At 39.1% G+C, this 17,749-nt stretch overlaps 1 protein-coding gene across 10 annotated transcripts in view; it reads right to left on the bottom strand.

Annotated features, from left to right (window-relative positions):
- Nucleotides 1-17,749, bottom strand: part of FKTN (fukutin) — a 79,341-nt gene that overhangs the window by 1,779 nt on the left and 59,813 nt on the right. For 7 of the 10 annotated variants that reach the window (XM_035016149.1, XM_035016150.1, XM_035016148.1 and 4 more), the window contains one exon: nt 10,564-12,600. In XM_035016149.1, coding sequence (XP_034872040.1) covers nt 12,387-12,600 — 214 coding nt within the window. In that variant the 3' untranslated portion in view covers nt 10,564-12,386. Of the gene's footprint in view, nt 1-6,848; nt 9,353-10,563; nt 12,601-17,749 lie in introns of those variants that run through there. The other 3 variants (XR_004681251.1, XR_004681250.1, XM_035016151.1) reach the window with 3 other exon arrangements.

Below are 17,749 nucleotides of genomic sequence, written 5' to 3' on the forward strand. Positions count from 1 at the left end.
TGGGGGCTTCTTAGGACAATTAGAGGATGTTATTTTTTTTTAAATTTTATTTTATTATGTTGTTAATCACCATACGTCATTAGTTTTTGATGTAGTGTTCCTTGATTCATTGTTTGCATATAACACCCAGTGCTCCATTCAGTAGGTGCCCTCCTTAATACCCATCACCAGGCTAACCCATTCCCCCACCCCCCTCCCCTCTAGAACCCTGTTTGTTTCTCAGAGTCCATAGTCTCTCATGGTTCTTCTCCCCCTGCGATTTCCCCCCAGGATGTTATTTTAAATGTAACCAATAAAAAACCTACAGAGGAAACCTTGATTTCTTGCCACAGTTCTCACGATTGCTTTTCATAATACAGATACTTTTGCACTACCCAAGAACACATCCATCTTTTCTAGCTGGTGGAGATCTGGTTTCTTTGCAAGTTGCCTGAAATAAGTCAATTACCAGCTCGAGTTTCAGACTATTCTGAACGCACATTGTAGCTGAATTAGACTGTTTTTTTAACAGAATACAACTGTGCTTGGCTCCTCTCCTCCTACACTCGACACCCTAGGATCCAAGCAGGCAGTGAGGCTGGCCCAGACCTCATTAGTGAGTAGTCCCGGCTTCAGCTCTCTGACCTAGGCAGCAGAATCTGGCTGGGTGGAAATGGAGAAGAGCGAAAACAAAATGGACTTGGCCTGGCCTGGTTTTGAAGCCTAGAATGCCCCAGAAAGCCAATGGGGACCCAAGCTGTCCTGTGGGGATAGGAGGTAGGGTGGGGAGAGTAAAGTCCGTTGTTAGCATCAGCTGCCCTCCTCATACAACTAGAATAGCTCCTCTTTCTACTTTGGAGACCAGAGTCTCCAGAGGTAAACAGACAATAGGGAAATGAGGACCAAGTTAAGACCTGGAATTTAACATCTCTACTGGGCCCATCTCCTCTTCTGACTTCTGCTTTCCCCAGTTCCCATAGCTAAGCCTTGTCCCCACATGGAGAGTATGTCCTGTCCTGGTTTCCAGCTGCAACAGGTATAGAAATGGCTCCAGCCTCTTCCCCACATCTCTCACATTGCATGCATTGTTCTGTCCCAGGTCTAACACTGACCACTGTGTCCTTACTCCTCCATCCCTTTCTAGAAATTGCTTTTATCTTCTCCAGAACCTGGATCTCATTACCAACTGTCCTGCCCCAATTCATCTGACTAAACTTTTGCCTTGGCTCTCTAATCCCGTGAGCTCTCTGGATCACACCGTACCTCAGTCCCATCATACTTCTTCTCTGTGGCCTGTAGCACTGCTCTCGAGTCCCACTTCCCAGAACAGTACCAAGTGCCCCTGAGCCTTTCGCTCTTCCTATTCTTGGATGCCCTGTGTCAGTGTCTGGCACCAGCTGGGAAATCCTAGGAGTGACCTTACTTGAGCCACTTGGCATCTTATGCCCACCTGGGTAAGCCCCTGTCCTCTGTCCCTCCAACTGTAGGGATCCCAGGGTTCTGGGATCAGTCTCAGTAAACCTAAATTCTCCCAAATCCCCACTCTGGCCTTGGGGGTGCTTCATGAATATTTGCTGAGTCAACAAATGAACCTCAGCTCTCTACACAGTATCTGTGAGTAGTACTCTAGCCAGGAGTGTTCATTAAAGACATCATGTTCTTATTCAAATAACCTTTCTACACTTTCTCTTACCCAACCTTCACAGCAGGATATTCAGTCCCCCACCCCCAATCTGCTCCTTGCCCACTTTTCTAGTTGTGTGTGTGTGTGTATTTTTTTTTTTTTTTTACTGTTTATCCATATATAGCCAGGTGGTCTTATGTACTGTCCTATAAAGGCCACTCCATGATTTCAATGGCTTCTTTTCTTCAGGAATGCTTTCTTCCCTTTCTTCACTCATATTTACTGTTCACTAATAATGTCTTAAGATCCAGTTGCACCTCACTGTCCCTCCCATGCTCTCCTTCCTGGAGTTTTTTGTAGCCTTGGGTGCTCAGGCTGCCCTCTACAAAGTCTGGGACTTTTGGTCTCCTTTTCTAAGCTTGGTCTGTCAAGTGTTGTTTTAATCCCATGCCCTGTCTCCCCAAAAGACAGCATGCATCTGTGCGCTTGACGCCAGGGTCATTTCTTATCACCAGACCTCAGGACAGGGCCCTATACCCAGGAGAACTCAAATATCTAATCTTACAGAAAAATTATTACTTGGGTTTTCAGGAAAATATAAGTTCATAGGATTTATTCCAAAAGCAGAAATAAAAGCAAGTAAAGATAATATTGACAATAGCTATCATTTATTAAACATCTACTATGTACTAAACAGTGTCCCAGATGCTGTAGATTTCCTGTATTTCTTATAATAACCCTCATAGGTAGAAATTAATTTTAGCCCCATTAGATGAAAAAAATTGGAACTCAGAACTTAAATAACTAGCCCAAGATCACAAAACTAGGAAGTGTCACCCCTGGAGCTGAGTCCAAATTTGTACAACTCCAAAGCCCTTGCTGGTCCCATCAAACTCTCTAGATGTACATTATCCAATATGCTGGCTACTAGCTACATGATGCTATTTAATTAATTAAAATTAAACATTCAGTTCCTTGGTTACATTTGCCACATTTCAAGTGCTCAATAGTCACATGTGGCTGGTGGCTACTGTATTGGATTGTGCAGACAGAGATCAATTCCAGCATCATAGGATGGATGCTCTAGTGGGCAGCACTGCTATAGATAGTCTCTGGTCTTCCACTAGAGTATGGGGAAAAGATGGCTTCTAGTAAATTGTAACAGGCATGATATGAGGAGAGGACAGCTTCCTAAAAGCAAAGGCTTTTCCTTTGTCTGTAAAGTCAGACAAACGGAATCTGGTCGGATTAGAGGGTTGCACAGTTTAGGTTCCAAAACAAACTCTTAACACACTGCACCTATCATTCTTCTAAGTGACCTGAAAGACATTTGGTGGTGATAAACATTCAGAAAATTAGTCATCCAACTACCCTTCCTGCCATATTCACTAGAAAATATTCTCCAAATTACTGAAACTAGAGAAAAAGATGGAATTTAAAAGTTTTAGGTGAGAAAAAAAACTGGTGATAAATATGAAATTAATTAAACTTACAAAAACCTAAGGATAATGACACCAGCTGCTAAAGGGCTTTTGCTGGTAAATTAAATTGGGGGAAAAGTTAACTAAAAAGGACACAAAAGAATAAGAAAATAAATGTTAAAGAGGATTATTAAATTTACAGAGCAAATCAATGAAGAATTGGAGGAAAGAAAGGAGAAAAAACAAAAACCTAAAAATCTGTCTTCTAAAAATGGTGGCAAGGTCATTCCTTTAAATTTTTTATAAAGAGTGTTATATGAATTTTTGTAAAATGTTGAAGGGCACTTTCTAATAAAATCATAGTACAAACCATGTGCACAGTACACATGCAAAAAGAAAACCATAAAAGAGACAACCACAGTATTTGATGTTACCATTATTTAAAATTTTAGCCATTCTAATAGGTGTGCGGTAATATCTCGTGGTTGTAATTTGCATTTCTCCGATGATTAATGATGTTGAACATCTTTTTTAAAAAGTTATATTAATAATAAATATTATAGCTCTCTCCCTTTACTTCGCTATTATCAATGATAACTTTTACTCCCTCCAGAAAATGCTGTTACATTTAGCACCTTTGCTCAGCAGTTTATAGGTAGCTTTGCAGGGGGAGAAGAGTCCTAGGGAAACATTCTTTATGGGAAGAACAGTAAAGGTAAAAAGGTTAGAAATAAAAGTAGTAGTGACTTTTAGTAAAGATGGACATTTTCACATTTTCTGGAAAATGATACATTTTGGAAGAGGAATATGCTGAAATTTAGCAGATTTTGTATGTTTGCATCCAAAGGAAAGAATAAGAGGTCCAAACACAAAGTGTGATGAAGCGGAGCTGAGGGAGAGGATGAACTACCTGGAAGCTCTTTGACCACAGTCACTTCTCGTACCAGCGACAACACAGAAAATGCTTTCTAATTATCAGCTGAGCAAGGACTGATTTATTAGCATTTGCTTCAGTAATACTTCAGGAGGTGTTCATGGAAGAAATTATAACAAGGAAAAATGGCAACATTTCCCCTAGTTTTATAGAGATATAATTGACCTACAACACTGTACAAGTTTAAAGTGTACAACATAATTATTTGATATACGTATGTATTGTGAAATGATCACTACAAGTTTAGTTAACATCCATCACCTCACATAGCTAAAAATTTTTGTTTTCTCGTGATGAAACGGTCTTAGCAACTTTCAAATATACAATAGAGTATTGTCAACTATACTCATCATGCTGTACATTATATCCCCCAAATTTGTCTCATAACCAGAAGTTTATACCTTCTGACCACCCTCACCCAATTCCCCCAGTCCCTACCCCCTCCTCTGGCAACCACCAATCTGTTCTGTTTCTGAGTTTGGTTTTTCTAGATTCCACACATAAAATGAGATCATAGTTATTTATCTTTCTCTAATATTTCCCTTAATATAATGCCTTCAAGGTCTACTTACATTGCCCCAAGTGGCAGAATTTCCCTCTTTTTTTGTGGCTAAGTAATATTCAATTCTCTGTATATACCACATCTTCTTATCCATTCATACGTTGATGGACATTTAGGTTGTTTCCATATCTTGGCTATTGTAAATAAACCCGCAATGTACAGGGAGTACAGAAATCTCTTTGGGATAATGATTTCATTTCCTTCAGATAAGTATCCAGAACTGGAATTGCTGGATCATATGGTAGCTCTATTTTTAATATTTTGAGGAACATTCACACTGTTTTCCTAGTAGCTGCACCAATTTACACTCACATTGGCAGTGAATAAGATTTCCCTTTTCTGCTCATTCTCATCAACACTTGTTAGCTCGTCTTTTTAATAACAGCCATTTCAACAGGTGTGAGGTTTCGATTTGCATTTCCCTGATGATTAGCGATGTTGAGCACCTTTTCATGTACCTGTTGGCCACATGAATTATCTCCTTTGGAAAAATGTCTATTCAGTTCCTTCGCCCACTTTTAATTGGATTATGTTTTTTTGCTATTGAGTTGTAGGAGTTCCTTATATATTTTGGATATTAACCCCTTATCAGATATATTATTTGCAAATATTTATTCCCAATCTATAGGTTGCCTTTCATTTTTTTGTTTCCCTTGTTGTGCAGAAGCTTTTTAGTTTGATGTAGTCCCACGTGTTTATGTTCACTTTTGTTGCCTTTGGTACTTCTGGTGTCATATCCAAAAAATCACTGATACGAGCAATGTCAAGTAGCTTTTTCCCCATTTTCTTCTAGGAGTTTTATGGCTTCAAGTCTCACATTTATGTTTTAAAATCCATTTTGAGTTAATTTTGTGAGTGGTGGAAGACAGAAGTCTAGTTTTATTCTTTTCCATATGAATATCCGAATTTTTCCCAGCCCCATTTATTAGAGACTGTATTTCCTGTTGAGTATTCTTGGCTCCCTCATCAAATATTAGTTGACTGGATATGCATGGGTTTATTTTCCAGGCTCTCAACTCAGTTCCATTGGTCTCTGTTTTAATTAGTATAGCACTAGAATATGGTTTGACATCAGCAAATGTGATGCCTCCAGCTTTGTTCTTTTTTCTCAGGATTGCTTTGGCTATTTGGTTAACAGTCCTGAATGCTTTTTAGCATGCTTATCACCTGCGGATCTTTTCCAGTGAAATGTCTGTTTATGTCTTTTGCCTATTTTCTAATGGATTTTTCTAAGCTGTTGAGGGTCAAGTTCTTTATATATTCTAGATGCTACTCTTTTGTCAGCCATGTAGTTTACAAATGTTTCCTCCTAGTCTGTGGCTTGACTTTCCATCCTCTTCTTGTAGGCTTTTGCCATTTTTAATTTTGGTGAAGTCCAGCTTATCAATTTTCCCTTTTTCGGATCGTGCTTTTGGTTGGTATCAAGTCTTAAGAAAGAACTCTTTGCCGAGCTCTAGATCATGAAGATTTTCTATTTTTTCCCCCTAAATTTTCATAGTCTTACATTGAAGTACAGGATACTTTTGGGTTCATTTTTGTATAAAGTATGAGGTGCAAATTAAGGTTATTTTTGTTGTTGAAAAGGCTATCCTAGCCTCTACTGAATTGCTTTTGCTCTTTGATCAAAAATCCATTGAGCATATTTGTGTGTCAATTTCTGGGTTCTTTATTCTGCTCTAGTGATCTATGTGTCTATTTCTTTACCAGTACCACACTGTCTTGATTACTGCATTAATCAAGGGCTGCCTAATAAAGTATCACAGATGGGGCACCTGGGTGGCTCAGTTAGTTAAGTGTCTGACTCTTGGCTTTGGCTCAGGTCATGATCTTAGGGGCATGAGATGGAGGTCTGTTTCAGGCTCTGAGCTCAGGAGGGGTCTGCTTGAGATCCTCTTCCTCTCCCTCTGCCCCTCCCCTGCTTGCATGCGAGTGTACTCTCTCTCTCTCAAATAAATAAATCTTAAAAAAAAATAAAGTATCACAGACTGGGTGGCTTAAAACACATTTATTTTCTCACAGTTCTGTAGCCTAGAAGTCCAAGATCAAGGTGTTGGTACAGCTGGTTTCTTCTGAGGGCCTTTTTCCTTGACTTGTAGATGGCTACCTTCCTTTTACCTAATCAGTCTTCCCTCTGTGCCTGTCTGTATTCTTAAATCTCTTCTTATAAGGACCCAGTCATATCTGATTAGGGCCCACTCATATGATTTCATTTTACCTTAATTTTAGAAATACTGTACTGGTGGCAAGATTTATTATTTTACCAGATTGCTTATGAACATTAGTGGCTGTAATATGTACTGCAAACTTCAAGAATACACTCAAAACATCTCAAGTGATTAAAAAAATTTTATTTGTCATCCCAAACTGATCATATATTACAAATTCTGATCAAAATAATAATATTAAAGGTATTTTCAGTAGTACCACAAACTACCTGTACCTGAAGATAAAACCAAATAGTCAACTGGTAAGCATACGCTGAAATTTACCCATGTTTAAAATATTTTGTTTAAAAAATTCACATACATGTTTTTCTGGTTATGAAGTAGAAGGGGCACACAAATAGCTATATATGATTTTCATTTAACAAACCCATGCTCTGAATGAGTCATCAAAAGACTACAAAATCTTGTAATTTTTTTTAATGGTGCATGAGACAGTACATTGTTTTATAAAACAAAATACAGTACTTCTAATTCTCCTCATAATCCTTTTCAACTCCACTGTGAGAGCTGCTCTGAAGCGTCTAGCAGCTTGGCTGGCTAACGGGTTCCTATATCATCTCTACATTGGGTTGGGTTGTGGGGGATGGCAAAAGGGGCATTCTAATCTACAAGTTCTGAGAATACAGAAGTACAGATTCCTCATTAGAAAAATGTAGACTTGCCTACTGGTCCTGTGAAAAGGTATCACTATTGAATTGGTCTGTTTGACTTATAAACTATAATTAGATTTTAGTTTGTGCAGAGAAGCTTAAAACAGCTTAAAACATACCCTGTAGATTCTTGCCTAAGTGAGACAGAAACACAAATTTGATGGAAGAAGGTGGAAATGAGTATTTTCAATTCTCCTTTACTAAAACACAGATATAAACATTCATCAGCACAGACAGTTACATGAAACTAAGTATTCCAAGTTCTTTCCCTCTGCAAATCATGACTTATATCTGATGTTGCTGGGTAGAGATTTACTAACAAGGAGATGAGGGTTTACCTCTAGAAAAAGCTAGAATATTGAAGAAGTCCAAGGCAGAACAAGTACCAAATCTAGGGAGGTAGAGAGAGTGAATTGCTTGGGACCAAGGAACTATGTAACATAAGGGATCATGTAAGGAGAGCTTAAGAGACAATAGCTTGACCAATAAAATAAAAATACTAGTTCTATTTAGAGAAGGAGGCAACTCGGTAATGTCTCAGAATTCATGAACCATACAATTTGTCCTTTAATGCCTTGATACAATGAAACAATTTTTTTCACTAAGCAAATTCAGTCATCCAGCCTCCTGAGTAAGGCTTATGTTCTGAACCATAGTTTTTTTAATCGCATTTGAAGAATAATTAGAAAAGGGACTTGGAGGTAAGAAATGGAACATTTCTTGAGTATTTACTTAATCCTAGGCCTGATGCTAAGCACTTTATGTTCCATTTTATCCTAACTAAAAACCCTGAGAAGTACACATTTCCCCAATTCACTCATGTGGAAGTTGAGGCTGAGAGGTCCTCTACCACAAACCCCACGCGATGAACCTGGGATGCAAACTCGGGCCTAATTCAGAAGTTTGTGATCTTTTTATACCAGCATGTTGATTCCCCTAAGTGAAATGTCAGGTGACCTAGCCCGGGTCTTAATGAGAGAAGAAGAGGAGGAGGAAAGAGAAATTGCTGCTGGGACATTTCTTCAAAGATATCCTTTTGTCTGATCAGGAACTGGAGTTTTTCCATGATAATTATATATTAGCAGTTGGGAATGTGGCACTTTCTCTGACTAGTGTTTGAGGGAAATTTTCCCATGGGGATTTATAATATTAAGGATGAAAGAATTGTTCATTTTCCAGAAGCTGAAACTTGGGGGAGACTTAGAAACATCTGCAGCCTTAGGCTTATGGTACTGGGTGAGGTGTTAGGCTAGAGTGTGGGAATTCATTCCAAGTGGGTTTCCCAAATGCAGCTCTGGTCCCCAGTCTACAAACTGCTGCTCTTCTATGTAACACCTTGTTGTCCTATGTGCCATCTGAAGTTTGGAGCCAAGTTAAGACTAGATACAGTGGTTTGGGGGTCACAAAGAAGAAAAGGAATGAGTACAACTTATTCTCAACTGCTTGTATCCGTCAGAGAGTATTAATAAGGGGAGGAGGAAGAATTCTTCAGAAATGAGTGCTTAGCTAATGGTTTCCTGGGGAAGTGGAAGGGGTGAAGTAGCAATGGGACACATCTTGAGCTTACGAGAATCAGGTACTCCTGGATGTTAAGAGTATCATGATCAAAGGCTGATGTCTCCAAACATGAACTATTTCACCTTTTGGAGATATGGCATTTTGCAGATAAAGGTATGAAGACAGCCTAAGTATTCTGGACAAGAAAGAAATACTCCTTCTTGATCTCTTTGTCACCTCAGGCTCTCAATCTTAGCAGAAAGATATGAAGTGGGGAATGGCAGAAACACCCTGAAACTGACTCCTGAGACACGGGACGACTTCTCTGTCAAGCATCTCAAGCAGAGTTAAAGATGCTGTGCTGTGAGGCAATGACACAAGGACTGGGCCAAAAGTCATGGCACTCTTGAGTTTTAGCTTCAGGAGGTTCTCAAATCACTGCTCTCTCTTCTTGATTTAGCTATAAAGTAAGAGGGAGAGAATGAATGTGACCGCTATAGCTTTTAAGACTCAAGAGCAAGATGATTTTCACTTGAGATGAACTTGTTCCGGGAGGATGGTGGTAGACATTCTGCCATCTAGTCATACTTCAGGGTTTGTAACTAGGGAATCAAACTGGCTATCCCACTGCCCAGCTTCTTAGGGATGCTTGATTTTAGGAACTGCAGTTGTACTGCAGTTTTATTCCAGGGGCCAGATGTCAGTAGCTGCAGCGGAGGGGAGAAGGCCAAGTGATCCCTGCTTAGAGAAGAAGCAAGTGGCCACCTGGTTGTCAAGTGAGAGGTTATCAATCTTGCCTCTCAGGATCTGTCTGGAGATATCCATGGGTGCCTAACTTCCAAGTTAATATAAGAGGTTTTCTCCTGTAAACCAAAGTGGACCTGAATGTGGCCATAAGAGGAGAACTGTTGTTGGAATACTCAGGTGAAGAAAGAAAAGTGGTCTGATGAGGTTTGATGGTAGATCCACTGGACAGTGAGCACAGTTAAGAACTGTCAAGAAGCACAGAATGAAGTATGGCTGAATCTGTATCAGAAGCAAGCCCGGCCTTCAGAGTCTGGGGAAAAGCTTTCATTCCCTCAAGGTAGGGTAGGAACCAAGCAAGAGCAGAAGCCTGTGAAACCAGAAGGTAGTCAAGAAAGGCATTTCAGCTGCCAGTGGGCTGTGGAGGGAAGGATATAGAATCTCTGTCAATGGGGCCAAGACATCTTAGATTTTGGATTCTTCAAGACCTTGGACTCCAGGGATAGATAAAAGAAAAATAACTTAAATAAGGGTGGGTAGAGGGGCGCCTGGGTGGCTCAGTCGTTAAGCGTCTGCCTTCGGCTCAGGTCATGATCCCAGAGTCCTGGGATCGAGCCATGCATTGGGCTCCCTGCTCAGCAGGAAGCCTGCTTCTCCCTCTCCCACTCCCCCTGCTTGTGTTCCTGCTCTCGCTGTTTCTCTGTCAAATAAATAAAAATCTTTAAAATATATATATATATATATATATATATAAAGGGTGGGTAGGACCCCCTGGCAAACAGTGGAAGCCCCAACTTGAAATGGGCAGAAATATGTATGTACTTTTACATACACTTCTAGATGCTGAGCACAAGCAAATGGTCCTCACTAAGCAGGGTAGATTTTACCGAGGAACACTATTATTATCCTGATATTTTTTCAACCATGAAAAATGAAATTAGGTTCAGCTATTTAGAATTCGGGTGTAATTTCTATGGGCTGATTTTCCAGCAAAGAGAATCTGATTACAGTGGCCGGTCATTTGGGGACAAGTGTACTGGTAATCTGTAAGAGTCCCTGAAAACCTCATTATGTTAGTTATGAAAAGATCCAATGAGTACACATTGAAAGCTCATCCTAAGAGAGGAAGGTCAGTGGTTATCATTTATCAAAAAAAAAGTTTTTGGTGTTTTGAAAATATAGAGTTCGGTGGCTGCAGGTCACTTTTTCCAACTTTGTTTTAGGAAAATTCAGTCAGCCTATTCCCTCAGACCCTCTGGTTTCCATTCTGACATTGCTATTATTCTCTGGTTTTAGAGGAAAGTCTGGGATTTTGTTGAGAAAGTAGTCCTAAGCAGCCTGAATGAAATGTAAGACTTGGCTTCCTTTCCTGGACAAAGAAAAAGATAGCAGTGTTTACTGTGCCTACATATACCTTTACTTCTCACTTGGAATATACCATTAAATGACTCATGAAGAGATGGGGGAGACAGGGCCATCCCAGCCCACTCAGAAACACATCTTGAGGCGGGGAAAGGAAACTGAAGGGTTTTAAAATTGGTGGTACTTGATAAAGCAGGGAAGTCTGAGTTCTCGTCCCATCAATATGCAACAGACAGAACATCTAGATAGAACAATGAGAATGGACACAAATTTTACGAACACCATGATCTGGGGATAGGAGGACGGAGAAAGCATTTGTCAGATTTGCCATTTATCTTCATTTTGGACATGTGATATAGTATAGAGGAGAGGGGACAGGTAGGCTTATATACCATTTAAATTGGTTTATAGGCCATAAATAAAGATATGGAGCTGTAATTGATGAATGAATACACAGAAGAGTACACTTAGAAAAATTAGAGGTATTTCTATTAATATTTTAGTGTTAACATTAAAATTGGAAGTACAAGGATTAAAAATTCAGAAAATATTAAAGTCCTTGAATAGCTCGTATTTTTACCTAACAGATGGTTGGTAATGAAACAAGGAAAGTAAGTTTTGTGAAATCATAACCCTTTCAAAATCACGTCTGGTAGCATGATCTCGCTTGAATGATTTGTTAACAAGTGCTACAGAGGTCAGTGAAAATATTCTCACAATAGCTGGGAATTAAAGCATCACACAAGCACAAGCTTCCTTTTCACTTCGAATATAAAAATAGAAAATGTACGGAAATTTGCATATCTTTGACAAAGCTAGAAAGAAGCTCTCATTCTGTTGCTTGTAAAATGAATCTAGCATCTTTTCCTGATGCCACCTAAAGTCTGATCACTTAGATATTAACTCCAACTCTACAACCTTAAAAGCAGCAATAACATACAAGCTTAACTTCTGATTGCAGGAACGGGCTATTCTTTTTTACTGGCATATCCCTCCTTAGCTTTGCCCAATAAACCCATCATCCAGTCCAACCATTATCTAACATTCTGAAAGAACATCGTATTTTATAGGAGCTTCAAAGGTAAGGGTGTTTCCCTCAAAGGAAAACTGAGGTGCTTACCAAAGGGAAGGGGAAGAGACAGGCATGTGTGTCACTCATCTCCGCTTCTCCACTCTAACCTAGCACTGTACCTGGCACACGGGGACTCCTTAATACAAGTAAAATGAGAGAATTAAATCAGATGGCTCAGAGGTTAGGACTCTTTCTGCATCTTCACACTTGACATATCTTTGGCCCCTACTTACATTTGACAAATACAGATTTATCTTCTTAAACAGTTATCCACCTTTGTTTCAGAAGGGGGATTCTACCATTTCAACCTACTGTCTCAGTATAACTGGATAACCTCATCCCACTCAGAAATAGGCCAGATTCCATTGGGCCGCACATTGGGGGGAGAGCGCTTCCAGTCCCATGTCTTCACAGGAATCTTCCAGCTCTTACCATAGTTGGCTTCAAGGTACTCAATAGTTTCACAGGGCACATGAATCTTCATGTCTACAAACTCGGTCCAGCACAGTGTAAACTTGGGAAACAGGTATCTGTGGCAAAACAGAGGCAATGGGGAGAGGGGTTAGGCTCAACAGTACAAGTGTGATCTAAAGAACCCAGCTGCTAGTGAGCTCTGGGCTGAAGGAAAATCCTCTCCCATTAAATAGCTTTGGGGATGGGGCACGTGGGTGGCTCAGTCGGTTAAGCGTCTGCCTTCAGCTCAGATCATGATCCCAGGGTCCTGGGACGGAGCCCTGCATCTGGCTCCCTGCTCAGCGGAGAGCCTGCTTCTTCCTCTGCCCCTCCTCCTGCTCATGCTCTTTCTCCCTCTTTCTCTCTCTTTCTCAAATAAATAAAATCTTTTAAAAAAATAAATAAATAGCTTTGGGGACAGATATAGTGGACATTTTGTTGTTTCTGACTGTCCCCTTCCTCTTCTACTGTTGACAGCATCCTCATTTCCCTCCCCTATGGTTCAGGAGGGGCTGACCCACCCTCAGTCCCCAGAGATGGGCAAAAAAGACCCAGGCCTAACTGGTACATAATAGTGATTGGATCAGGGATAAGAATATACACAAATTAGGCAAATAAAAGTCAGCTTTGGGATTTTCGTTGGAACTACTGGAAGAAAGAGGCATTCTTTTTGCTGAGGTTTCTAAGCTGGTGGGATGGAAGCTGAGCATTTTTGTTATCTATTAGCAATGAGAGCCTGTCTGAGAATGAAGTCAAAGCAAAAAGCACCCAAAAGGTGGAGGAAACTGACAGAGCTCATAAAACCCTAGGGAAGGACCTGGATTTGGCTGTGGCCATTTCTTAAACATCTCAGGCAAACCAATGAATATACATATATTCATATATTCATCAAGAATATATATATATTTTTTTACTACATTTCTAATACTTGCAATTCTTCCTACACAGAGGGAGGCACACGCAGCAGTGAGAAAGGAAACAAAACTCTTCTAGCCAGCCAGAGAACCTGAGTCAGCTCTGGCAATACAGGACATTCTCCAATTACAGCATCACCCATGCTTGTGCCTTTGGGGCAGGTCTTATTAACTCCTGTGTCCTGGGGTTCACTGTGCTCCTAGATGGCTTCCAACGACCTACTTAATTGAGATAGTTAAAGAAGAAACTCCCAGAGTCAGCCAGGGTATTTTTCAAACTCCTTTCCTAACTCATACTGTAGTGAAAATTTCACATGATACGTGAGCATGGTAGGATGCACTAAGATGGCTTTTTTTTTTTTTAAGATTTTATTTATTTATTTGACAGAGAGAGAGACAGCAAGAGAGGGAACACAAGCAGGGGGAGTGGGAGAGGGAGAAGCATGCTTCCCGCGGGGCAGGGAGCCCGATGTGGGACTCGATCCCAGGACCCTGGGATCATGACCCGAGCTGAAGGCAGACGCTTAACAACTGAGCCACCCAGGCGCCCCTAAGATGGCTTTTTGAGGAAAGCTTCACACCCCCATCCGCTCCTCAAATGCAGGAATAGAGAGGTCTAAGGCCTAGATGTCCGTATGTCAACAAGATGTCCCTTAAAGACAGCTATACAGACCACATTTTTCCTGCTCTGCCTTTTATTTTACTACCTGCCCTTTTTAAATCTCTGTTCTCGGCCACAAACTTACTTTCTTATTTTTAACAGTTCACACATCATTAAATCCCCATCAAATTCAAACTGCTACTGAAAGACTCTAACTACAGAACACGAAAATAAGCAGCATATGTGTCAGGTGAATCTTCTTTTCTTTCATAACCTGGACTCCCCAGGGATAGATAGCAAGCATGACTCCAAGATGCACTCCCAGGCTTCTGTCCCTCAGATGAACCTATCTGTAGTTTCTGCCTTTCTTTCATCTCAAATACTAAAGAATCTCTACACCAGTTCAGGCAACGTTAGTTATAATGAATTTTACTCTATCTCTAGTGGAACTATTTTAACTAGCGGGTAAGTTTAAGAAATTAAACCAAAACATGTTTCTTAAAGGTACTCCAGATCAGTAAATTTAATATATTACAAAGGAAAGCTAAAACGAGCAGTTCGTTAGATTTAAGTTTATATTACAGCCCGATATTCTGTGTTGGTGTTTTCTGAGAAATGTTTCTTCTCTTCACAAAATGAAAAGAACTTTCAGTAATGAGATTTGAAGTGACAACAGCAGAGATCACAGAAATTTAAAATATCAGAGGATTAAAGAAAAAAGAAACAGGAAAGAGCCAGATGTCAAAGCATAATCATATTGTGGAAATGGGATCTAGCTGGGATGTTCTCCAAGGAAAGGTCAGTTCTCATATATTCTGCTTTTAAATATCATGTTTTACCACCAGATGAACATAAAGCCATACATGAAAATGAGAGGCTGAACAAATTCTAAAGAAAGCAATAAGTCCCTTCTACCCAAACCAATGGGTGCTGGCAGTTAATAGACAACCCCAGCTGGCTTCTGTGAAAAGGCGGCCACAGCAAATCTCATAGCTGAGGAAGAAATACGATACAGCATAGCTCCACCATCTGCTGGTCCCAATTTTATTCTGCACACTCATTTTCATGGAATTGCTTATTTTGTCATCAGACACAGCCATCCATCATGGGCCTCCACCTTCCCCTATCAGATGCTGGTCAGCAGAATGTCCACCTGTCGCATCCTATCAAGTTGACACACTCTAGTTGAAATGAGGCAGAAATTATGGCCCATCTCATAACATAGGCCAGGAAACTCCTCTCTAAATATTAGCCTCTCCAGTCTATCAAAGATCATAGGTCCAGGATAGACAGGGTGGATGAGAGTACTACAAATTCTACAAAAGCATATTTTAAACAATGAAATGTTCAAATGAACCAAACCAAAACATTAAAAATACATAAACAATGTGAAAAATAACTCAAAGACAATTTAACTCAAATGTTCATTTTTGTTCCTAAATGGAAACATCCCTGAATCGCTGCGGTTTTCTTTTCACTGAATAATTTTCAATTCAGTCAGCAAAAAAGAATATTCCAGCTTCCTTGGAGGAAAAGAAGAAAGATAAACAAACCATAAAATGTGAAAAGCGGAGTGTAAAATAGGATGGAGGAGAGGCAGACAGGGGGCGGGTGACACACCACCACATGCCATGTACTCTGTCCAGGTTACCAGGGAAAAATGACTAAGACTAGAACACACCATGGGTCTGCGACATCACCTTAGCTTTCAGAGCTAAGGTTAAGTTTGGCTAAGCAGTGTGTACTTCAGAGTTCTGGGACAGGATCCAAAATGTGAACAGATTTAAATTCAGACTAAGGCAACCCGTGTAAGCTCAACGAATCTTCTCACACACACAAAAATCCTTCCATTCATATTTTCTATTTCATAGCACCTTTACTTCATTTCATCTCTGCACAAAAGAATAATTAGAATTAAGAGTTAGCTGGAGTTAAAAAAAAAAAGAGTTGGAATAAACTATTTCATTTTTTTCCTCACAAACCTCCTTATAATCTGTAAAACTACTTACTGGTGGTTGGATAAAGTAATCTCATCAGTTTAACTGTACAACCGATAAACATAATTGCTAAATGGAAAACACTGTTTTTATTATTACTAGTTAGCTAGGCTAAGAGAGAGACACCATCATTTACAACTGAATTTGGCCTTTTTAAAACATAAGTTGCGTTAAACTCTGAAGTTGGAATAGCAGAGCCATTTTTTTAAACAAGAATTTCCTGCAAAACAACACAAATGGTTTATTCTCATTACCAATTTTGTCTCTGCTTTTAATTCTTAATTTCTTTTTCTTGTGTTATTCCAGTGCCTGAGCCCTCTAGCATTCTGCTTAATAGAAGCAGGGAGAGCATACTTTTTTTTTTTTTTTCTGATTTTGACAGAAAGTCTTCTAAAGTTGATGATGAAATATGATTGCTCACTCTAGGTTTTGAGAATATTCCCTTCATCCAGTTAAAGAAATTCCAGATCCATTTTATTCCAAGCTTGCCAGAAGGCCTTTCCCCCACTTTTGGTTGATTATGAAATTATCAAAAGTTTTTAATGTCATCTATTGAAATAATAATGGAAGGTTTTTTTCCTTTAATCTTTTAATCCTTTAATGTTGAAAATTACACTAATACACAAGTACTACAAAATTTGATTCATTGTGTTTAAGATAGTCTCATCCGTGTTTAACAAGTGTATTTTCCCTTTAAAAATTTTTTGGCATTGTCCTAATCCAGTTTTGCTATCAGTTTCATATAATGAGTTGCTTAAAGCATTTGTTTTATTTTTAAATTTTCTGACATAGGAGATATAACATAGGGAGTAATCTATTCCTGTGAAGGCATGGTAAAACTTCCCTATAAACTTTCTTTTGGTAGGGAAAAGAAAGGGAAAGGAGAATTTCTGATTATTCAATTTCTCATAATGGGTTATCTAGATCTTCTTGAATTGATTGACATTTATTTCTTCCCAGAAAACTTTTATCATTTTCACATTATACCTAATTATCAAATTTAATGATTTAAAGTTGTCCCTAGCATTTTCTTTTGAAAGTCAGTGTAACTTAGTTCAGAGCATAAATTCTAAAGCTCTTGTTCTTCAGTAGTGAATACTGTCTTTAATTTTACTTTTTTTTTTTCTTGATCAATCTTGCTAGATGTCTGTTTACTAGTTTTTAATTTATTTATTTTTTTAAGAACCAGCATTTGGATTTGTTGATCTTTGATACTGTTTTTTATTTCATTAATTTTTTTTTCTTTTGACTTTCTTTGCTTTGCTAAGGCTACCTGTATTATTCTTTTACTTTCTTCAATTAAATGCTTAATTTTTTAATCTATTTTTTCATACTTGTGTTTTTAAGGCTGCAAGTTTACCTCTCTCCTTTTAACTGCATCCTACAAGTTTTGATATGTAGTACATTATCTTTGAGCCCCCCAAATTTTACAATTCCCATTATTTCCTTTTTAAGTCATTAGTTATTAAGGAGGGCATTTTAAAGTTTCCATATTTTATTTTATTTTTAAGATTTTATTTATTTATTTGAGAGAGGGGGAGAGGGAGAAGCAGATTCCGCGCTAAGCAGAGATGGAGGACTCGATCCCAGGACCCTGGGATCATGACCTGAGCCAAAGGCAGACACTTAACTGACAGAGCCACCCAGGCACCCATGTTTCCATACATTTTATTTATTTATTTATTTATTTATTTATTTATTTATTTATTTATTT

This window comes from Mirounga leonina, unplaced genomic scaffold (assembly GCF_011800145.1).
Source record: "Mirounga leonina isolate KUSES-001 unplaced genomic scaffold, KU_Mleo_1.0 Mir_170, whole genome shotgun sequence".
Classification (NCBI taxonomy): Eukaryota; Metazoa; Chordata; class Mammalia; order Carnivora; family Phocidae; genus Mirounga; species Mirounga leonina.